Raw genomic sequence first — 26,514 nt, 5'->3', positions numbered from 1 at the left:
TTTAGGTAGAGTATTGGGAAAGCATAAGAAGTTATGTGTCTAGGGAAATTATTTTCTTGTCGGTGTAGCAATATACATGGCTCAGTGTGTCAAATTATATTCTCTTAGAAGGAGAGAAATTAATATACTTTTTAAAAAAGCAAAGTGTCCATTAATAGTTTTGTGTTAATATTTAATTATCTTAACCCATTTAATTATCTTAACCCAGATAATATATCTGGAAGGTGTTGGTTTTGACTTTTTAAATAATTTGATTAAATATTTCAGAAGCCTAAAGCTGTGGCTTTTCAAAGGATGAGAAATGAAAGTTGTTAACACTTTAAAAGCGAGTGTGAAAGTTAATGTTCAGTGCCAGGAGATTGCCAGTAAAATTCTAAGGCTGAAAAATAATTTTTGTGAACAAAAGTGAATACTGTTGACCCTTGAACAACTTAGAGATTGGGGTGCTGTCACCTCTGCCCCCGTGCAGTTGAGAATCCAAGTTTAACTTTTGACTCCCCAAAAACCTAACCACTAATAATCCCTTGCTGACCAGAAGCCAATAACATACTTCACCAATAACATTGGTTATTGGTTGATCTTACCAATAACATAAAGTCGATTAACATGTATTTTGTATGTTATATGCTGCATTGTTACAGTAAAAATAAGCTAGAGAAAAGAAAATGTTACTAAGAAAATCACAAGGGGGGCACCTGGGTGGCTCAGTTGGTTAAGCGTCCGACTTCAGCTCAGGTCAAGATCTCGCTGTTCACGAGCTCAAGCCCCACACGTCGAGCCCCAGAGAGTTCACGAGTCTGAGCTGTCAGCACAGAGCCTGGAGCCTACTTCTGATTTTGTCTGTCTCCCTCTCTGCCCCTCCCCGTCTTGTGCTTTGTCTCTCTCTCTCTCAAAAATAAATTAAAACATTAAAAATACATAAAATAAAAATAAAATCTTTAAAAAAAAAAAAGAAAATCACAAGGAAGAGAAAATACGTTTACAGTACTGTAATTATCCAAAAAATCCGTGTTTAAGTGGACCTGTGTTGTTCAAGGGTTAACTGTATGTTTTTTGTGCGCCTCCTTATAGCTTCCTAGTAACTGAAGTTACAGTCTATTGTCACCCCTGGTCCCCAGTGTTCCAGTATTCTTGTTCACGATAAAACTCCATGGGATATTTTTCTTTTAGGACCCAAAATCAAGATTATTTAAAGTTGTTTCTATAGGAATAATAGAAAGCAATGATTTGAATGGAGTTTGATATGCTTTGCTTTACAAGGGAAAAATTAAACCTAATAAAGTTTAGTGAGTGTTAGAGAAGCTATATTAACTCTTAGTGTATTTGTTCATCTCCTATTTCAGAAACATAAATTACGTCCTAAGAGATTAAATGCATCTACAATAATTAACCCAGTTTAATTTTGATTCAGAAGAATATGATTGAGTTTAAGTAAATAGAAGGCAAATTGTGTTAATTCATAGTTGAGTGCTTGTTACCTGACCTCTGACTTAAATAGTAGCCTACATTTTTGGAGGGGGGAGGGGTTATAAGGGAAAACGGTCAGTTCACCATTCTTTTGTTTCTAAATTATAGTAATTTTTCTTATGATTATTTTACAGGAAGATCATAATCAACCATTGTTTGGAGTACAATTTAACTGGCACAGTAAAGAAGGAGATCCGTTAGTGTTTGCAACTGTAGGAAGCAACAGAGTGAGTGTTCAGGGGTCTGCTTGGCATTTGACTTGATTATTAGACTCTGGTATTATTATAATATTAAAGTGTGATGATTTTGAAGTAAATTTGGCATAGCTGGTTTGATGGTATTTATGTAAAAGTGAAGCGTTTTAGCGATTGTCAAAACTAGCTAAAATTGTTAAAACTAGTATTCATGACTGAAAATCCATCTTTATTTCATGTATTCCCAATTGTTCATGAAACAGGTTTCTGTTTATATTTTGTCTTCATAAATATTTTGTTTTGCATGGCTGAAAGAATTGACTTCTGTTTTTGGAAGTGATTTAACTAGTTTATCATTTAAGATACAAAGTCTGTAGTTTTCTTTTTTGAATATTTTTTTTAATGTTTACTTATTTTTGAGAGAGAGAGAGAGACAGTGCAAGCGGGAGAGGGGCAGAGAGAGAGGGAGACAGAATCTGAAGCAGGCTCCAGGCTTTGAGCTGTCAGCACAGAGCTCAACAGGGGTTCGAACTGACGAACCATGAGATCATACATAACCTGAGCTGAAGTCGCAGGCTGGAGGCTTAACTGACTGAGCCACCCAGATGCCCCCAAGGTCTGTAGTTTCTTAAAAATAAACTTAATTAGTGGCTCTCTAAACACAAAGCATATATCCAGTAGATTTGTATAATAGTTATTGAAAGTATTTTAACGATTTTCTTTTTTTTTTTTTTAAATTTTTTTTTTTTTCAACGTTTATTTATTTTTGGGACAGAGAGAGACAGAGCATGAATGGGGGAGGGGCAGAGAGAGAGGGAGACGCAGAATCGGAAACAGGCTCCAGGCTCTGAGCCATCAGCCCAGAGCCCGACGCGGGGCTCGAACTCACGGACCGCGAGATCGTGACCTGGTTGAAGTCGGACGCTTAACCGACTGCGCCACCCAGGCGCCCCTAACAATTTTCAATAAACATCTGTGTTAGATTTGTTTTTATTTAAGGAAGCCAAAAGTATCTTGAACTGAGAGAAGTGTATGGAAGAAGCATGCTGGCACATTTTAACAGATACCATTATTTAACTTTTCAGTTAGACCAGGGATTCAACTGGTGGATAGCAATTTATTATTCTATTTAACTCTAAATAAATGGAGAACAGGAAGATTCCTTAGTGCTTTCCAGGGAGTCTCTGGAGTTATTAAATTGAAATCACCTCAAGGAAAAATTGTCCTCTTAACTTTGTATTAGCTAACATTCTGGGTATCCATTAATACTGTACTAGGAGTTAATGAGGAATAATGTAGAAATTTATTGTTGTATTTGGAAAAAGAAAAATGGAGGAAATAGATGAATTGGATATAGGTTGATAACAAATATAAGTCACTTCCTCTGCCTTTAGCCCAAGAGGTGAAGAGGAGTGAATCAGAGAGATGTTTTATACTTTGTTACTTTGAGTAAAAAAAATGTTACGGTTCTTTAGTAATTGTGCTAAGCTTCTTAGGCAAAAAAGAACATGATTTAATGCACACTGTTTTCTGTATTTGTTTTTTGTTAGTGTTGGTATTCTGTTCTCAAAATTAACTTTATAACCAGGGACTGTCATCTCCATATTTTTGAAATGTCAGCATATTTCCAAATCACAGGAACACATATGCATCTCTTCTGGGCTAGATCATTTTTTTCTAGATACCTATTTTCTAAAAAGTAAAATTTGACTTTAGGTAATTTCCTGGAAAACTTCCTTTAAGGAAGGTCTAATTACATTTAAGGCTCTGGTGCTTTACTAGGTTGTTGAAATTCTGAAAATTTGAAACTCGGCTACTACAGTTGATAACATGGGACAGCAGGGGTTTTTTTGGTGTTTAGCCAAATGTAGTTTGTGATATGTAGCCTGCCTATAGTTGTCTGGTTCCTAAGTTCTTTGAAAAAAAAAATTTGTGGGGAAAGTGATGTGGTTTCAAGAAAAGATTAAGGTTATTTTTCCTAGTTGGGAGCATACTGCATTGATTAATTTGAATCTACTTTAAGTAAGACATCACTGTAAACCTAAGATTATACTTCACTAACTTGGCCATGATAATATGAGAATTAGTATAATTTGTGCTCCAGTATGCTATTTTAAATATTCCATGCATTCTAACAAAAAGTATCCCTGTTATCATTTAAAATGACATTGAAGGGAGTGCACCTGGGTGGCTCAGTTTCTTGAGCTCTGCACTGACAGCATGGGAGCCTGCTTGGGATTTTGTCTCTCCCTCTCTTTCAGCCCCTCTCCCACTCACAATTAATCTCTCTCTCTCTCACTCAAAATAAACACTTAAAAAAATGACATTGAAGGCCATTACATAGCATATTGAATTATAAAAAGTTCTGTTTGGACTTCTTTTAAAAAAAAATTACCTTCTGGGATATAACCTAGTTTAGCAGTCATATAAGGAATTTTTTTAGACTATTAATGTAGAGCTTTTATTAACTTAATAGTGATAGGTGATTATTATAGAGTTACTATATTTTTAAAAGATTTTTTTAACGTTTATTTATTTTTGGGAGAGTGCGCACGTGTGTGCACACTGGAGAGGGGCAGAGAGAGAGAGAAAGACGCAGAATTGAAAGCAGGCTCCAGGCTCTGAGCTGTCAGCACAGAGCCCAACGCAGGGACTACAAGATCATGACCTGAGCTGAAGCTGGACGCTTAACCGGCTGACCCACCCAGGCGCCGCTAGTTCTTATTTCTATTGAAATTATTAAGTTACTGCTAACACAACTATAAACTATAAAAAATGGAAAGAAATTTTTTACGGTTAAATTGTATATTATGCAGATAGTATTAATTTTAGAATATATGGCAAATAAAAAGGACTCCCATACATCAGAAAGTTAGGGGCCCCTGGATGGCTCAGTTGGTTAAGTGTCTGACTTGGGCTCAGGTTATGATCTCACAATGGGGGGGTCCGAGCCTCGTATCAGACTCCCAGCTGTCAGCACAGAGCCCACCTTGGATCTTCTGTCTACCCGTCCCTACTTGTGCTCTCACTTTCTCTCTCTCTCAAAAATAAGTAAAAGATATTTTTAATTTTTTTTAATGTTTACTTATTTTTGACAGAGAGAAAGACAGCATGAGTGGGGGAGGGGCAGAGAGAGAGGGAGACACAGAATCAAGCAGGCTGCACGCTCTGAGCTGTCAGCACAGAGCCTGGTGTGGGGCTCGAACTCGTGAACCGGGAGATCGTGACCTGACCCAAAGTAAGACGCTTCGCTTAACAAACAGCTGCTCAGGCGCCCCTAAAGAAGTTATTTTAAAGCAATAGTTTCTATAGTATCTCTAAGACACATTTGTGACTAAGATGTTTCACAGGTGAAGAGAGTATGTTTTTGTATTTGAAATGAAATTTACCGTATTTTTGTTCTTATTAGGTTACCTTATATGAATGTCACTCACAAGGAGAAATCCGGTTGTTGCAATCTTATGTGGATGCTGACGTATCCTTTCCTGGGTTTTTAATATCTTTGGCTAAAGAAATTTCAATAAGTACACCAAAACTTTTCTAAATTAATTAGTTCCCTAAAGTTACTTTGTCCTTTCTTTACCCAGTGCTATTCCTTTACTGTCACAAGAGACTCCTTGTATTTAGTTTAATTTTCCTGATCCCTAGAAATGTATTTTAAGGTGGATATGAGGGAGGGGGGAAGGATGTCTGGAGATGTCTGGATGTTGGAAATCCAGTAGTAGAGAATGATAGCAAGAGAGTAGCTAAACCTCCTGCTTCTTTGACCTTGCGTAGAGTTTTATCATGTCAGGGTAGTTAATTTGATGAATTTGGGTTGATCAGAAGCTGTGACTGGCATTCATCCCAAGTATTTGAACAACAAAGCCTATAGGGAAAAAATAAACATGCAGTTTGTTTAGGAAATAAAATATTGCAAAACATGAGTACATAAAGAAAAAGAAAGGTTTAAAAAGCTGAAAGGTTAGACAGTCAAAGCTGTTTCTTTTAAGATCCATTTGAAAAAGCTAGCAAAAAAGAAAAAGCGAGGATATTCAGTCTTCCATCATTTATGTGGAAAGAAGTGCTCTGTAGCCTTACTGGGAAAGTCTCACAGGAAAAAGTGGAAAACTGAATAGTTGCTGATCTTTTTCTAGAGATGCATATTCAGAAGTATTGGGCTAAAACAGGGGTCAGCAAATTACAGCTTGTGGGGCTAGCTACCTGTTTGTGTAAATAAACTTTTACTGGTACACAACCATACCCATTCATTTACATATTGTTCATGGCTGCTTTCAAATGACAGTTGAGTGAAAGCATCTCTGAATAGTAATCAAATTGAGCGGAAGGACTGGTTTGTAAAAACTTGAGCGTTTCTTTGGAGCTTTCCTTGTACTGTACTATCATCGTTGACGTGTTTACTTTTCAAAAACAAATTATATTTCTTAACTGGCATTTCTTAGGCTGATGAAAACTTCTATACTTGTGCATGGACATATGATAGCAATACAAGCCATCCTTTGCTGGCTGTGGCCGGATCTAGAGGCATAATTAGGATAATTAATCCCATAACAATGCAGTGCATAAAGGTGGGTTTTTTTGGTTACATTGTAGATCTGCCCTGTTTTGAATGCACACTTGTGAAAACTTACTATTTTTTTTTTTAATTTTTTTTTTTCAACGTTTATTTATTTATTTTTTTGGGACAGAGAGAGACAGAGCATGAACGGGGGAGGGGCAGAGAGAGAGGGAGACACAGAATCGGAAACAGGCTCCAGGCTCTGAGCCATCAGCCCAGAGCCTGACGTGGGGCTCGAACTCACAGACCGCGAGATCATGACCTGGCTGAAGTCGGATGCTCAACCGACTGCGCCACCCAGGCGCCCCAGTGAAAACTTACTATTTTTTAATTTAAAACTAGTGGAATCAGTATCTGTATACTTTCTAACTTGATTTGTACTTTGCTTTTTTGCTTCCTTTAGACAAGTCTTTTGAGACCTTTGTCACATTTAGATAATACAAAGTAAGGAATAAGCAGGAAGTTTTTATTCGAAATTTTTAAAAAATAGAATAATTTGCCTCCTGCCTTGCCTTATTCAGAGAGTCTGGAATGAACTGTAGCGGAAGAGTAAGTCTTTTCCAAATCTTTTAATTAGGGATTTAGAGTCAAGGGCACCTTGTAAAGAACCAAAAGGTGAAGCCTAGGAATTTGATACCGAGAGAAGTTTTACAAACCTCTTTAAATCAGAAGTTTTTTAACCCTAGGGCACATTAGAATCACCTGAGGGTCTTTTAAATCCTTAGCTAGGCCTCAGCTAATCCAGTCAAATCAAAATACCTGCAGTTGGGACTTCAATGTCTTTTTTCTTTTTTTTTTTTCTTTTTTTTTTTTAACCTTACTTTGTTGGGTGATTTTAATGTGCAGCCAGGGTTGAGAACCAGTACTTTAAGTGAAACTATTTTTCCATTCTCTTAAGATTAACGAGAGAATTTATTGATTTAATATGAAAGTTGAATGTTATAAATTTATTGTAGCATTATGTTGGCCATGGAAATGCTATCAATGAGCTGAAATTCCACCCAAGAGATCCAAATCTTCTCCTGTCAGTAAGTAAAGGTAAGAGAAGCAAATGTTTCTTTAGTCCTATTTATTTGGAAATGATTTTTTTTTTTTTAAGGGACAGAGAGTTCTTAGGTTAAAAAAAAAAAGCCAAACTTAAAAAGAATTTATAAAGTATGTTTTAGTAGAAAAATCTTAGACCTTATTAGCATTCCCAGACCAAGAATTAGTTGAAAGACCATGAAAAATACACTGTTAACATCAGATATAAATAAGATAATAGGTACTGAAGATTAAGTATGTGTTACCCTTCTTATGTGCAGTAGTGTGTTATGATCATTCATACTCATTTGAATTATTAAACTTTATTAATTTTAGTGGCAGAACACCAAAGTTAGGACATTTTTAAGAATTTTCAAAAGTTTTGCCAATCATCTTATGACTAACCAGTCATGTAGTAAGAAATAATGCATCTGAAAATTGTTTTTCTCTATGTATTATAAAGTTTTTGTTTTGTAAAGGATCCCCTAATAGACTTCCTTAAAATGCTAAGTTCTCTAGTATAAGCTCTTTGAAATGTTTCCCATACTTATAAAGAGAAAGCCTTCCATATGCCTATATTGGCATTATAAGTTTATTCAGGGCTCATTCAGGCCTCTTAATCATTTCTGAGCTCTCTGAAATGAGCTGGCTTGTTCTTATTTCTACATTCTGTTCTTGATTGCCTTTTTCCCTTTTACTTCTACATTATTCTAGTCAAGTTTATTCTTTTTAAAGGCTTGTCAAAAAATAAAGGCTTATCAAACCTATAATCTCCCCCTCAATCTGTTTATATTAAAAGATGTCCTCAAGTCAAAATTCTTACATGAAAATACTTCAGTGTGATTTTTCTTTAACTATCAAGGCTTAAGTATAGAAATTGACACCTAGGAAGAGCTGACAACTTTCCTCTGATAATAGTAGCTGGACCCAGGTATTTCTTTACAGGTGATCTGGGTCATAATGCTGCACTTGTTCTAACACAACTTTTTAACTCAGCTCTTCCCCCATTGTGCAAAATAATCTACAGAATATGATAAAATATTTTCCAAGTTGTATATCTAATAAGGGATTTGTATAAAGAGCTCTTACAACTCAACAATAAAGACAACCCTTTAAAAAAAGCGTCAAAGGTTTTGAATAGATCTCCTCTAAAGAATACACACAGTTGTCCAGTGAGCACATGAAAAGGTGCTCAGCATCATTTATCATTAGGGAAATAGAAATCAAAACCACAATGAGACCATTTCATACCTAGTAGGATGACTATAATCATACAGACAATAACCTGTTAACTAGAATGTAGAGAAGTTTGAACCCCCTCTACATTGCTGGTGGGAATGTAAAATGTACCCACCTTAGAAAAAGTCTAGAATTCCCTCAAAAAGTTAAACATAGAAATACCACCTCCGTGTGTGTGTATATGTAGTCAAGAGAAATGAAAGTAAATGTCCACACAAAAACTTGTACACAATTGGAATCAAGAAATAATTTTTTTTAAGAAATTAATTTTTATAGCAATGTTAATTTCCACTACTAAACATAATTTGTTACTGTCTTTTAGTGTTCCCTATGGAATAGATTAATAGTCATGTACAGTTTGGGCATTGCCAGATATCAAGCTGTACATTCATTTTTATATTAATGCTGTATATTTTGTTGCTAATGTTTAGTGGATGAGATTGCTCAAATTATAGTTAATATTTTTAAGAGGTATTTAATACTATAAAAGTATGTTGTGATATGTATAGTTTTTAATCCTATTTTGGGTTTACTGTAAAGATCTCGTAAATCTGTTCAGTCCCCTTCAACTACTAAATGTGGATTCTATGGAGGGAAAAACTGTAGTATCTTGTTCTATGACATAACAAACTTTATTTATGTCAAATCCCTAAGTGTTATGTCATGAGCATGACTCCATTAAATCAGATGTTATTTAAAAGAAATTCCTTGAGGTAAATAAGCTAAACATATTTTAAGACCACATAAATACTTCTTTTTGATCTTGAAAGTTTGAGCTCATACTTAAGTCTACATGTTGATGTAAATATTTTAAATTGCTATATAATTGGATTCTGCTTAGTCCCCACTGTGCATAACTTAATTCCAAACTTCAGTAGTTTTCACTTCTTTAAAGAGGTTTTGCAAGTCCAGAGTAAATGAATGACTAAAGTTCATTTTAATTTTTTTTATGTCTATACTAGATCATGCTTTACGATTATGGAATATCCAAACAGACACTCTGGTGGCAATATTTGGAGGCGTAGAAGGGCACAGAGATGAAGTTCTAAGTGCTGTAAGTTGAAAGCTGCAGGGCGGTGATCTTCAGGTGTACAGAGCTACAGAGCTCTGAACGATCCCCATGGAACTCTTACAAGAAAGCATGTGGTTTGTTTCATATAGCCTGTCAGGCACGCATTTCGTTTACTTGTGATATAACAAGGTTATTAGCTTACAGATGAAGGAATAAAGCAAGTAAGGCTCTGTGTTTTATCTGTACTCTTGCACTTTATACCAGCACCTGGATTCTGATGAAAGAATACCTTGAACTTGTTCAATCAAAAATCACCAAGCTAACTTTTGTTTTGCTGTTTCTCAGTCATTAAAGAAAAAGGTTAAGCCAGTTAGCAGTTGATCAACTTTCATTTTTCAATTTTTTTTTTTACTTTTTTTTTTTTTTAATTTTTTTTTAACGTTTATTTATTTTTGAGACAGAGAGAGACAGAGCATGAACGGGGGAGGGGCAGAGAGAGAGGGAGACACAGAATCAGAAACAGGCTCCAGGCTCTGAGCTGTCAGCACAGAGACCGACACGGGGCTCGAACTCACAGACCGCGAGATCATGACCTGAGCCGAAGTCGGACGTTTAACCGACTGAGCCACCCAGGCGCCCCTTTTTATATTTATTTTTGAGAGACAGAGCACAAGTGGGAGAAGGGTGGAGAGGAGACACAGAATCTGAAGCAGTCTCCAGGCTCTGAGCTGTCAGCATAGAGCCAGACGCGGGGCTCGAACTCACAAACTGCGATCATGACCTGAGCTGAAGTCGGACACTTAACTGACTGAGCCAGCCAGGCACCCCAACTCTCATCTTTCAAATAAAAGATGAACTTCAAATAAAGCTGAAATATACGATCCATTTTTTGGAAATGTTTCATTATGTTTATACTGAGTTTTAGATAAGTTTTTGATGTCATGTTAACTTTATGTATTATAATCTATTGAACCATTTTAATGATATGATGCTAGTATTTTTAGCTAGTATTTTCACATTTTTACATTAAAAAAAATTTTTTTAATGTTTATTTATTTTTGAGACAGAGAGCATGAATGGGGGAGGGTCAGAGAGAGAGGGAGACACAGAATCCAAGGCAGGCTCTAGGCTCTGAACTGTCAGCACAGAGCCCAACCCAGGGCTCAAACACACAAACTGTGAGATTATGACCTGAGCTGAAGTCAGACGCTTAACCGACTGAGCCACCCAGGTGCCGCTATTGTTATTTCTTAAAATGAGAGCAGTACACAGTCTATTTCCTCTTCTCTATAATACAGGAGGAGTTCCACTAGAAGGACTGATGTGTGAGATTTTCATTAACACATGAATCACACGCTAAGTTAAAGAGCATCTCTGTGCCTCATTGCTTTATGAAATAGGTACATTAAGGTTATTACAACGGATGATCTGTTAGCAGTCTTAACAATTGGTATATAGCAAATGAAAAAGTTAAAATACATTATTTCCTTTTTTTAGACCTTTTTTCTTTTTAAAAGTGAACTTACCTAATGTAACTGAAGTATTTTGACTTAAATATACACATAAAGCAAAATTTCAGTTGTTTAAAGACTCATTGTATATTTTCACATACAGCTGTCAATTTCATTGTTTAATAGACAAAACAAACTTAACTCAGGTCTTTGCATCATAGAATAATTACTTCAGCATTCTATTTACCTTTAAAATCAAGCAAAGGTAATATTTAAAAATAATTGAATAGATAAAACTAAATTCAAACAATTTACTTTCTTGACTTATATATTATATAAGCTCATATATGCTATGGTGACAAATCAGATAAAATTAAATCTTGAAATCAGTAACAGCTGTGATTTATGGGCTACATAGATGAAACTCAAAGTGTTTGTGACTTAAAATACAATTTTCACTACACTGTACCTCAGATGAAAATTGGATAGTCTAATTTGGGCAATTTTGTATGTCTAAGCTTTTTTGTTTTATGTACAGGATTATGATCTTTTGGGTGAAAAAATAATGTCCTGTGGTATGGATCACTCTCTTAAACTTTGGAGGATCAATTCAAAGAGAATGATGAATGCAATTAAAGAATCTTATGATTATAACCCAAATAAAACTAACAGGTAAAAATTGTGCTATTTAAAACAGTTATTTCTTGCTGTTGGATCGATGATGTGTTTTACTTTATCCAAAATTTTTACATAATCCCTTACAATTTACATACCATAAAATTTACTGATTTTAAATATAGCCCTTTGCTTTTAGTCTAATGTTTATGGCTCCTTTTTCAAAATCCCCTTTAAATTGCGTTTTCATCTTAATTTAGTAGCATGTTTTACTTATTTAGGTATGTATATGCTTGGCTTTTTACATTATAACAATGTTAAGCTGCTTAAAATTGCTGTGGGATAGAGTAAAGGGTCCTTCTGAATAATGTTGCTAGCATTATTTGTCAGCACTCTTAATTTTTAGTCACGTCAGTAAATCCTGATTTTTTAAATGGGTTTCTTGGCTTTGATTCATGATAATGTAATTCTTTCCTTTAAATGATGATCCCTTTTTTAGATGGAGAAAATTCAAAAGCTGGAACCTCCTTCAAGAGATTTTTGAGTGGGAAGTTTTCTTAATATATATAAAGATTTTCATTTTTTAAGTAATCTTTCCACCCAATGTGGGGCTCGAACCTACAACCCCAAGATCTAGAGACACACACTCCACTCTTTGAGCCAGCCAGGCAATCTTCTTTTTTTTTTATTTTTGAAAAGTTCCAATTGAAATCTGTTTTTGAAATGCTTATTTTTTTTATTGTTTACTTATTTTTGAGAGAGAGACAGAGTGCCGAGTAGGGGAGGGGCAGGGAGAGAGGGAGACACAGAATCCAGAGCAGACTCCAGGCTCTGAGCTGTCAGCCCAGAGCCCAATGTAGGGCTCAAACCCATGAATCACTGAAGTCAGACGCTTAACAGACTTGAGCCACCCAGGCACCCCTGAAATGTTTCGATTCTTTAATTCAGTAACTGTCTTTTCAGTATCTGATCAGGCTGTTAGCACTTTCACTGTAACTGTCATAAATCTCCATTTATTAACTTTGTTTACAATTCTTTTTTAACAAAGAGCTAGCATTTATTTTCTCTTTATCAAACCAGATTATTAATAGATTATCAGTTAAATTTATAACTCATCAACAAATATTTCAATGCATTAACATTTATGAGACCTCAGTGGCCTCTGAGAATTAGTACAACTTCCAGATTTCTCTTTTAGAACCCAAGGGGTTAGTATAATATTTGTTTTCATATTTTCTAGAGCTTTGGAATAAATAGAATTATATTTTACAGTTTACAGAAAGTAACATTGAGTTATGCTGGTCTTGAGAGGTTTAACCGTAGATTATAATATTTATTTGGCTAAAAAGCAGTTAACATAATTACAGCAGAATTGAGAATTTATAACAGATCATGAATAACATTTTAATGTTTTAATAAAGAAAAGCTCCTAGAATTGGAATTGGGAGGAATGTATGAGAGGATTCAACCCAGCACCCTTTTTACATATGAAGGAGAAGTAAAAAGGATGTGTTGAATTGCCCAAGAGACACAACTAATTCATGGCATATCGTTCTTTTATAATTAATTTCAGTTTAAAACTGAATCACTAGATTAGAAATGTTAGGTATACTTTTAATTATCTGTAGAACGGGAAGAACTGGTAGTTGGTGGTCTTCTCACAGACATGTTTAAGCAAAATATATGTATATATATATGTATGTATGTATGTATAGCGGTATGTTTTACTTACCCAAATACAGGAAAAGTCTTATTAAATGCCAGATTCTTGTCAGATACCATTTCCAGAGATTGTTGCTCAAGGCAGGACTCTCATCTAGCTTTCTCTTTAGCAGTCTTTGGAATGATATGTCATTGTTCTAGAAAGATGACGATCTTTTGAAATAATCTAGATATATTGACTTTCATAGACTGTAATGCTTAACTTTAGATAGCTTATTGTATTTATTAAAGTTTTATAAATCTTTTAAGTGAAAATTAGTGTGATTCTACTATCCTTTTTTCTTTTAACTTTTGACATTTCCATTTCAGGCCATTTATTTCTCAGAAAATTCACTTTCCTGACTTTTCCACCAGAGACATACATAGGAATTATGTCGATTGTGTGCGATGGTTAGGTGATTTGATACTTTCCAAGGTATGCTAACTGTTGTTAAGCTGTACTTCTGTTATTTGTGTTTGTGTGAGTTGGAACTTTTCAGGGAGCACAGTTTTTTCATATAGTTTGGTAAATTGGATGGCAGATGGCAGAAATTCCTTTTTTTTTCTTCCTTGAAGTCTCATAGATTTGGAAATTTGTTTTAGGCATAAAACATCCTGATGAATTGTTATAACTTGTGCTGTAATAATAGGAAAAATGTTAACTTGTGAGATGATATTCTTCTCTGATATCTGATGCTATAAAATAACCCAATTTCTAAAGCCAGTGGTGGGTTTTTTGGTATGTTTGTGTCCATTTTGGTAAATTTGTATTTACAAAAACAGCTGGGGTTGGCTATGGGCTGTAGTTTGCCAACCCCTGATCTCTAAAGTGTTGATGTATATTTACATATTTTTTGCTGATAATTTAGAGTAGTTGTTGGTGATGTTATCTGAACATTTAGGATTGTCATATTTGGAAAAATTGCTGTCCAGTCTCCTTTCTTGATGTGGATTTCAGGGCATTGCATATTTTCTTGGGCAGAGCCTAACTTTTTTCTTGGCCTTCCAGGTATAGTTTTTCCTTTTTTTAAAGTTTTGACCTTGAAATAATTAGATTGACAGTAAGTTTCAAAGCAGAGAAGTCCCATATTGCCCTTCACCCGATTTCTCTCACATACATCTCACATAACTATAATACAATATCAAATTTAGGAAATTGACATTGTACAATGTGTGCGTATAGTTCTATGTCATCATTTTATCACATGTGAATTTTGTCAGTTCAGGAATGTTAACAGTATGGGACCTTTTAAGATTGGTTTTTTTCACTCAGTATAATGCCATCCAAGTTGTTGTGTGTATCAATAGTTTCCCCTTTTTATTGCTGAGTAGTATTCCATGGTATGGCTGTACCACAGTTTATTTAACTATTCATCTATTGTAGGACATTTTGGTCCTTTGCAGTTTGGGGCTATTACAAATAAAGCTTCTAATGAACAATCGTGTTCAGGTTTTTGTGTGGACTTAAGTTTTCATTTCTCTGGGATAAATGCCTAGAATGGCAATTGCTGGGTCATGGTTAAGTTTGTTTAGTTTTTTAAGAAACTGCCAAACTATTTTCCAGAGTGGCCGTGCCATTTTACATTCCCACCAGCAATGTATGAAAGATCCAGTGTCTCCGAATCTTCGCCGGCATTTGGTACTGTCACTATTTTTTATTTTAGCTGTTCTGATAGGTGTGTAGTGATACCTCATCGTGGTCTTAATTTGCATTTCCCTGATGGCTAGTGATGTTGAACATCTTTTTCATGTGCTTATTTACCATCCATATATCCTTTTCGATGATGTCTCTTCATATCTTTTGCTCATTTTCTAATTGGATTGGTTTTGTGTGTGTTTTTTTTTTTTTATTGTTGAGTCTTGAGAGTTCTGAATATATTCTGAATATGAATCCTGTGTCAGATATGTAGTTTGCAAAAATTTCTTCCAATCTGTAGCTTGTCTTTTCATCCTCTTAACAGGGTCTTTTGTAGAGCAAATGGTTTTAATTTTGACGAATTTCAATCTATTGAATTTTGTTTGAAGAAAATTATTTTATGGATTGTGCTTTTGATGTTACATTTAAAAGCTCTTCACACTCTGGATCCTAAGGAATTTTTCCTGCATTTTGTCGTGTTACATTTTATATTAACGTATGATCTATTTTGAGTCAATTTTTGTATGAGGTTTAGGTAGTAGTTCATTTTTTTGCCTGTGGATAGCCAATTATTCAGCACCATTTGTTGAAAAACTGTTCTTTCTCCTTTGAACTGCTTTTGCATTTTGGTCAAAGTTGTTTGGCCTACTTGTATGAGGCCTTTTCTGGTTTTTCTGTTCTATTTCCCTCTACCACTGCTATATGCAGTCTTGGTTACTGTGGCTCTATAGTAAGTCTTGGAATTGGTTAAGTGATTTCTTCCATTTTATTCTTTTTCAAAATTGTTTTAGTTATTTTGATTCCTTTGACTTCCCATTTAAATTTTAGAATAATCTTGTCTACATTTTAGAAAAAATCTTGCCAGGAGTTTTATGGGCAAGGGAGATTTTGATTGCTATTATGTTAAACCTATATATCAGTTTGGTGGGGGACTAATATCTTTGCTCTGCTCTCCAGTTCATGAACATAGCATGTCTGTCCATTTATTTAGATCTTTGATTTTTATTATCAGCATTATGTAGCTTTTAGCGTAGAAGTCGTGTACATACTTTGTTAGATTTATACTTAAGTACTTCTCTTTTTTGTGGTTACAAATGATATTCCTTATTTCTATGTGTTTATTGCTAGTATATAGGAATGCAGTTGATTTTTACATATTGACCTTTAATCCTGTGACCTAATTCTAGGAGGGTTTTTTTTCGAGGACTTGGGATTTTTTTACATAGACTATCATGTCATCTGCAAATAGGGGCAGTTGTATAGTTTCCTTTCTGATCTTGCCTTATTGCACTGGTAGACTTACAGTTCTATGTTGAATAGTGATGTTAAGATCAGACGTTCTCGACTTGTTTCTGATGTTAAAGGGGAAAGAATTCAGTGTTTGACAATTAGCTGTTTTTTGTAGATGTTCTCTATCAAGTTGAGAACTGTCTCCCTTACTAGTTTTTTGAGAGTTTTATCATGAAATCCTTATTGAATTTTGTTAAATGCTTTTTCTCTATCAGTTGGTATGGTCATGTGGTTTTTCTTCCTGAGCCTGTTAATGCAGTGTATTTCTTTTTTTTAAGTTTATTTACTTTGAGAAAGAGAAAGTGTGTGTGTGATTGGGGGAAGGGACAGAGACTGGAGGACAGAGAATCCCAAGCACGCTCTGCTCTGAGCCACCCAGGCACCCTGTCATTGTTTTTTTTAATATTGATTCCAGTCCCTGGAATAAGTTTATTTGGTCATAGTGTATAATTTTTATATATGTTGCTAATAGTTGGTATTTTGTTAAATATTTCTGTATTTGTGTTGATGAGACTGATATTAGTCTGAAGTTTTTTGTAATATCTTTGTCTGGTTTTCCTATTGATAATACTGGCTTTATAAAATGAATTGGGAAGTTTTCCCTCCTATTTTCTGGAATTGATAGAATTGGTGTTTATAGAATTCATGTTAATTCTTCATAAATGGTTGTTAGAATTCTCCAGTTAAATCATCTGGGCCTAGAAATTTTTGAGGGAGAGTTTTAAGGATAACAGATTCAGTTTCTCTGATAGTTAAAAGAACTGACTCTTGAAATTAACTATTTTATATTGTGTGAGTTGTGGTAATTTGTGCTGTTTGAAGAATTGGTCCATTGTATTTAAAGTAAAAATTGTGTGTAGAGTTGTTTGTAGTATTCTTACTGCCCTTTTGATAACTGCAAGGTCTCTACTGATGGCCCTGTTTCATTCCTGAAATTGGTAATTTATTGTCTTCTTTTTTTGTCAGTCTTGGTTAAGGACTCATCAATTTTTTATCTCTTCTTTTATTTCCCATGGATGTATTTTGCTCTTTTGCCAATTTCTTAAGGTGTGGGAGCTTAGATTATTAAAAAAAATTTTTGGGGGGGTGCCTGGGTGGCTCAGTCGGGTAAGTGGCCGACTTCGGCTCAGGTCATCATCTCGCGGTCCCTGAGTTTGAGCCCCTCATCAGGCTCTGGGCTGATAACTCGGAGCCTGGAGCCTGCTTCTGTTTCTGTCTCCCTCTCTCTCTACCCCTCCCCCATTCGCACTGTCTCTCTGCCTTTCAAAATTGAATAAATGTTAAAAAATTTTTTTTAATGCTTATTTATTTTTGAGAGAGAGAGAGGGAGACACAGAATCCAAAGCAGGCTCCAGGCTCTGAGCTGTCAGCACAGAGCCTGATGTGGGGCTTGAACCTATGAACGGTGAGATTGTGACTGGGGTTGAAGTCAGGACGCTTAACTGACTGAGCCACCCAGGTGCTCCAAGAGAGCTTAGATTATTGAGTTGAGACTTTTCTAAAGTAAGTATTAGATGCTGTAAATTTTCCTGTCAGCACTGCTTTAGCTGCATTTCACTAATTTTGATACGAAGTGTGTTGTTTAGTTTCTAGGTGCTGGAGATTTTCTTGTATTTTTCTCTTATTGATTTCAGTTTGATTCCATTGTGGTCACAGCATACTTTTGAGGATCTTGGCTCTTTTAAACTTTTTGAGATTTATTGTATGACCCTATCGGAGGTATATGTTCCATAGGAGCTTGAAATGGATGTGCAGTTCTGTTTGTGTGTAAGTACTGTAAATGTGAGTTAGCTGCTCTTGTTGATGGCGTGGTTGAATTCCATATCTGCACTGCTTTTTCTGTCTACTTATTTTATCAACTAGTGAGAGATGGGGAAGTTTCCAGCTGTAATTGTGGATTTTTCCCATACTGCTTTCAGTTTTATGATGTTTAGCTGCTCTGTGGGTTGCTTGTTAATGCTATGTCTTAATGACTGGATCCTTTAATTTTTTTTTTCGTATTTTCTTTTATCTGGGCTTTTCCTCTAATTTCATATAGGTTATATGGACATCTTTTTTTTTTTTTTTTTTTAGTAGGCTCAACACCTAATGTGGGGCTTGAACTCACAATTCCTAGATCAAGAGTCACATGTTCTACTAACTAAACCAGCCAGGCACCCCTATGCGAACATTTTTTAGAATTCCATTTTGATATATGTGTAGTGTTGAGTACATTTCTTTATGTAGCTTTTTTGGTGTTTCCTCTAGCGGTTACATTATATATACATATTACCTATTTTGTTGCCATATCTTATATATATTATGTATTTTTGTTATGCTATCTATAAGAAAGTTCACTAGGTATAAAATATGTATAGATTAAAAGTAAAAAATTATCTAAAAATATACTACCATGCAAACATAAGTATAAATATATATTATAACTTGTCTACTGTGTATCAACATTTTACCACTTCATACGAAGTATAGAAATCTTATTTCCTCTATATTATTACTTTGTCCTCCATTTATAGTATAATTGTCTTAAATATTCCCTTTATACTTGAGAACATCAAAAAGTATTACCATTTTTGCTTCAACCATCAAACATAACTTAAAAACTCCAGAGGGAAAGGAGGGTATTGTATTTGCTCATTTTGCTTTTTCCATTTTTCTTCCATCCTGATGTTCCAAGATTCCTTATATGATTTCCTTTATGTTTATAAAGGTGCCTGTAATCATTCCTTTAGGGCAGGTCTGCCAGTGACAAATTCTCAATTTTTCTTCATTTGAGAATGGCCTCATTTTTCCTTTTTCCTGAAAAGTACATTCGCTCTTTATAGGATTTTTCTGTTGACAATTCTTTTCTTTAAACATTTGAAAAATGTTGTACTCCTTCCTTCCAGGGTCTGTGGTTTCTGATGAGATACCTGACATCATTGGAATTGTTTTTTTCCTAAACATAAGTGTTCTGTCGTAACTGCTTTCATGATTTTTTTCTTATGTGTTTTTAGTTTTCAGAAGTTTGAATGTGATGTGCCTTGATACAGATTTCTTTGAATTTATCTTTTGGGGTTTATTCACCTTGAATTTGTAGTAGATTTATGTCTTTTGGGGACATAGTTTGTCCCAGATTTGGAAACTTTTCAGCCATTATTCAAATTATTTTTTAGGCCTGCTGTCTTCTGCCCTTCTTTTGGAACTCTAATGATATGAATGTTGCATCTTTTATTTGGACCCCTGGGCCTTTCTTGTGTACATTTGTTTTCTTTTGTTTAGATTGGATAGTTTCTGTTCTAACTTTAAATTTATTGACTCTATTCATCTCCTGTTGAACCTTTCCATTGATTTTCTTATTTTGGTTATAGTAATTTTTCGGTTCTAAAATTTCCATTTGATTGTTTTTATTTTTTTTTTGGTTGAGACTTTTAATTGTTTTAAGTGTGTTTGTAATTGCTCATTGAAGCATTTTTATGGTGGCTAAATCCGTGTTAGGTAGTTCCAACATCTATGTCATCTCAATGTTGGCATTTATTGTCTTTTAGCATTAAAATTGAGAATTTTAAGATTCTTGGTATGACAAGTGAATTTTTGATTGAGATCTGGATATTTTGAGTATTATACAAGACTCTGCGTCTTATTTTATTTAAATCTTTTGCAGCAGGCTTCCTCTGATAAATTTTCAGCTGGGGAAAGGGAGCGCTACTTCATGATTGGCAGGTGGTGGGGCAAGTCAGATGATAGTGTCTTATTACTGTTTCCCAAGTGGTCTCCACTGACCCTGGGGGTTGTGGCTGGTGGTAAACATGCTAACTTTCTGCTGGGCTGCCTCTGATACCACCCCAGCTGGAAAGGAGAAGAGTTACCTCATTATGATGAGGGATAGGGTGAGTTGAGGATGCACTTGAGGTGCATAGTTAACCACCTGAGAAGTGCTCCCCACTGGGCCTTGGCTGGTTCACATGAGGGTGGGCCCACAGGTTTTTTGTTTTGTTTTGTTTTGTTTTGTTTTTTCTGTGGTGTTTGGCTAGAGTAGAGTGTTTGAAAATGTTCTCTCTTGCTATGTTGCTATCTTCCTGGTTCTTTGGCCAGAGAGAACAGGCTTTTGTTGGGATTTTTTTGGCCTTTACCTTTTAGTATGGGGGAGTTGCTGCCTTCTCTAGTATCCAGTCTGTAAATGAGGCAAAAGAAAACCAAGGAACTCAATGTGCTTCACATCCCAAGGTTCCTAACCAGACTGCCTTCTCTGTACCTTTCAGAGTCTTATGTTTGCTTTATATTTGATATTTAGTCTTTCAAGCTACAATGAGGATAATAGGAGAAAGTGTATCTACTCCATCATTTTGGAAGTAAAAGTAAAAAGCCATCAGCTCTAAAATTTCTTTTCTTAGAACTTAATCAGATGATAGGAAAGAATTTCTGCATTTTAGGTTTCAGGAAGCTGACCTGAATGAACTATATTGGTGGTCTCAAATCTATTTCTGCATCAGAATCACTGGGAGAACATTGTAAAAATAGATTCCTAGGCCTCACTCCTGGAGATTCTAAATCTGGCACAAGGACCTGGGAATTTTAGTTTTAAAAAGCTTTCTAGATGATTTTTAAGTGTAGTCATCTGTTAGGCTTGTCAAATTCTTTTTAGCTCCTTAAGTTTTAGTTCTCCATGAGGGCACTTTACTAATTAAGGGTCCTTTACCAGTGCAGTCAGTGACAAGCACTTGAAGAGCTGTGTTACAATTCTTCTGTTTTGGCCTTCACTTGTAGAGGTTCTCATTCAGTAAGGTTGGGACCAAGATGAGTCTTTTGAGAGAAGTAGACAGACTTTCAGTCCAATCGTGCACTTAGTTAAGAGTTATCAGAGTAGGTAATGTCCAAGGTACTTTACAGTAAAGAATTTGTATATCAGATATATAGCCCTGTGATTTCAAAAAGGCAGAGAGGAAGAAAAAAAAGGGGTATTGTTTCCTCCCTAATCTTCCTGTGCCTCTGCTGTTAAACTATTTTATAGGTCAGTGAACCTGACAGAGCTGCCGTATGTGACTGTGTAGGCTGTGTCCTGTAAAACTCCAGGAGGCACTCTACCTACACAAGAATTTCTCAGTCAAGGTTCTGTTGAGACATTGGGCTAGATAATTTTTTTTTATGGGAGAGGCCATCCTGTACATTGTACGGTGTTCAGCAACATCTCTGGCCTCTACCTACTAAAGGCCAGGGACATTGCCAAAGGTCCCTTAATTGGCACACCACTGACCTATAATGTGAATAGTGCCCACTGTGTTGTAATTTTTCTTCCATCGTATTCTTTACTACTTGGTGCTTAACTTAGATGTGTGCAAAGAAAGATATGATGTTACAGGATAGAGAAGGTGTAACTTAGTCTATTTCCGTCCTATCCTCATATCAATGTCTTGATGTTAAACCACGCATTTAATTGCCTTCTATTATAATCTTATCTCTAAGCAGGGGACACATTGAAGAGCCATCTATTTGTATACAGTTTATATAATTTTACCTTTGCTATAAAACACTCAAGTGTCTGGATGCCAGAGTATCTAGAGCTGAATTTGGTTTGGAAGAGAAATTGTGACTTCAAAATGAATATTCCAGATAATATAATGCTTTTGGGTATTGTTAAATTCTGTTGATAATATAACTTCTTGTCGTCAAGTGTGGGCATTGACTCCAAATATAAATAAATGTATATCACTGTATTTAGTAGATGGATAACCAGGTTTTAAGACTGTCAATTCTAAAAAGATAATAGAAAAAAGGCTTTTTAAACAAAAGTTAAATTCAGTTCTTTACATAACATATCTTTTTTTTTTTCTCATTTTTCTCTTTCAAAGTCTTGTGAAAATGCCATTGTGTGCTGGAAACCTGGCAAAATGGAAGATGATATAGACAAAATTAAACCCAGTGAGTCTAATGTGACTATTCTCGGGCGATTCGATTACAGCCAGTGTGACATTTGGTACATGAGGTTTTCTATGGATTTCTGGCAAAAGGTAGCAACATATTTTTACATTTTCAAATTACTTGACTTAGACCATTATAATTTCACTTTTCTTTTGTGCATCCATGTTCGGTTCCCTCTAAGAATCTCTACCTCAGTATTTTATATTGATTATTTTGGCTTTTGGTGTTATTTATTCTACCTTTGTGGCTCTGCACACCATCTGCAGTGCTTATTATAAATGCAATTGCAGGTGTCAATCATGGCAGTGAGGTATTTACTTTCTGTAACATGTTACTAAGATTTAATGTTTTGGTGTTTAGAGTTAACCTTTGTAAGTAGATTTTTGGTAGAAAAACCTAAAGAAAAATAAACATGGGGCAAAGTACTAGTTATCTAAAAGGTTTCTTTTTGTTTTTTTGGTTTTTTTTGGCGTGTGCATTTATTTATTTTTGAGAGAGAGAGAGAGAGAGAGAGAGAGAGAGAGAGAGAGACAGAGCACGAGTAGGGGAGGGGCAGAGAGAGGGGAAGACAGAACCTGAAGCAGGCTCCAGGCTCCAAGTTGTCAGCACAGAGCCTGACATGGGGCTCGAACCCACGAATGGTGAGATCATGACCTGAGCTGAAGTCAGACGCTTAACTGACTGAACCACCCCAGCGCCCCATAGTTATCTAAAATTTTAAGGAGATTGGTATTAGGATTTTGTAGTAACAGATTACTTGGGTATTTACTTCTGTAAGAAAGCTTTGGAGGAGCTGTCTGTAGTTTTTGCTACAGTTCTTTAAGGCAGAATAAAGAGTACATGCTAACAATGTAACTTGTAAAAGTTCTTCATAAATTTGCAGAATGCCTTCTGATTTACTCAAAGTACTTCTGTGAGGTATTAGTTGCTCTTATCCCCATTTACAAATCCGAAATTTAAGATGGCAAAGAAATAATTATAAGCATGGCCATAAGCTGGAGCTGAGGTTTTTCTGGAATATGAGTATGTCTTAGGAATGCTTGAATACTTTATAGCCTATTTTAATAATTGGATGTTTAAAAAAATGTGTTTATACAGATGCTTGCATTGGGCAATCAGGTTGGCAAACTTTATGTTTGGGATTTAGAAGTAGAAGATCCTCATAAAGCCAAGTAAGTATTCAGAAATTTTATTGATAATTACTGCCTTTTTCTTAAATGTTATGTCAGTATAGAGGAAGTAATTGATACTTAAGGTACCATCCTCAAATCATTTTTAACATTTAAATGGCTCAGTTATTTTAAAGCATTTATCTTTTATCATAGTGACTGGTTATAAGTATCCTGGTGACAAGTTACTTTTTTAATTTAAAATGTACCCAAATTTTATGAAAATTGAGGTTGAGCTCTTAGTGATGTTTTCAATGCGTTCTATAGGACTTGGAACATCTATTTGTTTTCTAATTTACTGGCTTAAGTTAGATACTGACAACATATTCTGTGAATGGCATTTAACCTGTTGTCTTGTTTTCCCCTAGATGTACAACACTGACTCATCATAAATGTGGTGCTGCTATTCGACAAACCAGTTTTAGCAGGGATAGCAGTATTCTTATAGCTGTTTGTGATGATGCCAGTATTTGGCGCTGGGACCGACTTCGATAAAATACTTTTTCCTAATCAAAATTAGAGCGTGTTTTCTGTGTATAATAGATTAATGTATCTTGCTAGTAAGGGCACATAGAGCATTTAGAGTTGTCTTTCAGCATTCAATCAGGCTGAGCTGAATGTAGTGATGTTTACATTGTTTACATTCTTTGTACTGTCTCCTGCTCAGACTCTACTGCTTTTAATAAAAATTTATTTTTGTAAAGCTGTGTGTTAGTTTATTTTCATTGTGATAAAGAGAAATGTTGAAAGTAATAAAAGTATGCCCTTTTTTGTAGTGATCATTTTTGTAGTTCTTTTACCTGAAGAAAGCTATTATAGGGGCACCTGGGTGGCTCAGTTGGTTAAGCGTCCAACTTCAGCTCAGGTCATGATCTCACAGTTTGTGAGTTCGAGCCCCGCGTCGGGCTCTGTGCTGACAGCTCAGAGCCTGGAGCCTGCTTCAGATTCTGTGTCTCCCTCTCTCTGCCCCTCCCCACTCATGCTCTGTCTCTCTGTCTTAAAAATAAATAAAACATTAAAAAATTAAAACAAAAAAAAAAAAGCTGTATAATGTAGTGATTAAGTGTAAGTTCTAGAACTAAACTGAATTTTAAGTTTTGACTGTGCAACTATAAGCTGGGCTAAATAACTTAACATCTACCTCAGTTTCCTCTTGTGTGAAACAGGGATAAGATACTCATAGAGTTATTAAGGATCAAATGATTAGACACATGGGAAGCAGCCAGAATAGTACTTGATATACATTAAACCCTAAATTACATTTTTACTGGAAATCGTATTTCCTATGTCTTCGTATTTCTTCTGTAATAATATCATAGTGATTAAATTTAAAATTTAGAGTTGGCACATATGATTTAATTAAGCTATCTGCACTATTAAAAAATATACTGCTGTTTGGTTTGCAGCTAGACCATAAGTAATCTGAGTGGATATTTTGCCATTAGAGCAAGTGAGAAGAGGACATAGAAGTTTGAATGCAGGGGGTTGAAAAATGAAAGAAATGGAGTATGTACAGTGTTACTATCTGCTTTTCTAGAAAGGTATTGCTTAAGAGAAATAGATTGAGGGAATCAGACTTGAGAGTAGTTGATTGTTTTGTTCCAAACATAAGGTGCTTTGTATACACTTATGAACAAGAAGAAATAACAAGAATGAGAAAATCCCCCAGTTAGGACCAACATGACATGTGGAGGAATTAACCTGAAGCAGAGGGAATGAAGAAAACCTGAGTAATCATAAGGTAGGAAGTAAAATGAGGGGACCCAGCATAAAATACAAAACTGAATTTTGTCAAATTTTGAGATGATGAGCCTTGTTTTTTTATAAAAACCCTGCATCTCCACGAATATACCTGTATTTAATACCTTTTTGGATGTGCTCATTGCTTCTGTTTTTTTTTTTTTTTTTTTTTTTTTTTTTCTATTGCTATAAACAGCGTTTTGGCTAATAGCTCAGTACACAGTTATGTCCATGCTCATCTGTCAGAATTAATGAAAGGGTATTTCTATTAATGTACCAAATTAACTTGCTCCAACTATATATGTTGGTACCCATTTCACTTTTGTTATTAGTTCCTATGTGTATCTCTATGGATCAGCAGTTGGTAAACTTTTTTGTAAACAGCTAGGGAGTAAATTTTTTAGGCTTTGTGGCCCATACAGTCTCTGTCACATTCACTCAACTCTGCTGCTATAGTGTGAAAGCAACTATACACAATCTGTAGACAAATGGGCCTGGCTGTGTTCCAATGAAATTAATAAAAACAGGCAGTAGGCCATATTCAGTTCCCAGACCTATATAGTTTGCCTGCCCTTGCTGTGGATACTGTTAAAACTAAATCTTGAGGCTCCTGAGATTGCTGAAAATTTAGGTCAGATAGCTCGCAAAGATCACCAAATAGGCAATGAAACAAGTGCTATGAGTGATAATTGGAACAGTAACCTGTAACCTAGACCACTAAAGACTTTAGATAAACTGGAATCAGAAAATGTAAAAGCCACATTTAAAATTGCATCTCTTTCCGTGTACTTGACCCTTGACTTGCTTTCTTACTCAACATTTCAATGATCTAGCATACAACGTAACTTACTTTGGTTACATTTCTCCTCCCACTGGGATGTAGGCTTTATGAATGAGGGTAGATTTGTTTTATTTTGCTGGTACAATCCCAGCACATAGAACAGTGCCTTGCACAAAGGTGCTCAATAAATATTTGTGGAAAAGAATGAAAAGATGCAAACACAAAAATGAGCAAGCAGTAAAAGACTGCCAAGACTGACCATGAAAAAGTATTTTCATTTCTACCATAATACCCAAGAGTGTCATGTGGACAGGGAGAGAGATGGTGGTTCTGGCATTTCCAGAATGTCTCCCATTTCTGTTGCAATCCTAGCCACTAATGTGCCAGTCTGCTTCAGTTGCCACCAAGCCAGAACATTGCCCCAAACTAGTATGTCCTGAGAAAAATCCCCCCTAATTGATTTCAAGCTGGATGAGGGACTGATACCATATCCCTATTGTAGTCTTCTGTGGTGAGGCAAGGAGCTCACCAGGAACAGCAGATTCTTTCAAGCCTCTCTGTACCACAATGTGAAGGCCTTGTGTAGTTTTGTTTCCTGAATAATGGGAACCAGGAATTGGCATCCATCTGGGTCTACCCAGAGCCTGATGCTTGATCTAAATTCTTTTCCAGTTATTCGCTGAGTATTCATTCTAGTGCTGTAATGAGCCACAAATTTCTTCATGTAACTTCACATCATGGAA

General features: G+C 35.4%; 1 protein-coding gene across 3 annotated transcripts in view; it reads left to right on the top strand.

The window, feature by feature from the left end:
• The window catches only part of EED (embryonic ectoderm development), a 30,230-nt gene extending 6,277 nt beyond the window's left edge, over nucleotides 1–23,953 (top strand). For 2 of the 3 annotated variants that reach the window (XM_030332215.1, XM_030332214.1), the window contains 11 exons: nucleotides 1,602–1,694; nucleotides 5,071–5,136; nucleotides 6,104–6,229; nucleotides 7,176–7,257; nucleotides 9,444–9,535; nucleotides 11,483–11,616; nucleotides 13,591–13,696; nucleotides 14,825–14,899; nucleotides 22,012–22,170; nucleotides 23,180–23,253; nucleotides 23,619–23,953. In XM_030332215.1, the coding sequence (XP_030188075.1) occupies nucleotides 1,602–1,694; nucleotides 5,071–5,136; nucleotides 6,104–6,229; nucleotides 7,176–7,257; nucleotides 9,444–9,535; nucleotides 11,483–11,616; nucleotides 13,591–13,696; nucleotides 14,825–14,899; nucleotides 22,012–22,170; nucleotides 23,180–23,253; nucleotides 23,619–23,745 (1,134 nt within the window). In that variant the 3' untranslated portion in view covers nucleotides 23,746–23,953. The remainder of the gene's footprint in view (nucleotides 1–1,601; nucleotides 1,695–5,070; nucleotides 5,137–6,103; nucleotides 6,230–7,175; nucleotides 7,258–9,443; nucleotides 9,536–11,482; nucleotides 11,617–13,590; nucleotides 13,697–14,824; nucleotides 14,900–22,011; nucleotides 22,171–23,179; nucleotides 23,254–23,618) is intronic. The other variant, XM_030332216.1, reaches the window with a different exon arrangement.
• Nucleotides 23,954–26,514: the final 2,561 nt, after the last annotated feature.

This window comes from Lynx canadensis, chromosome D1 (genome assembly GCF_007474595.2).
Source record: "Lynx canadensis isolate LIC74 chromosome D1, mLynCan4.pri.v2, whole genome shotgun sequence".
Classification (NCBI taxonomy): domain Eukaryota; kingdom Metazoa; phylum Chordata; class Mammalia; order Carnivora; family Felidae; genus Lynx; species Lynx canadensis.
The sequence above is the reverse complement of the archived record's forward strand: the minus strand, read 5'-3'. Positions and strand labels throughout refer to the sequence as shown.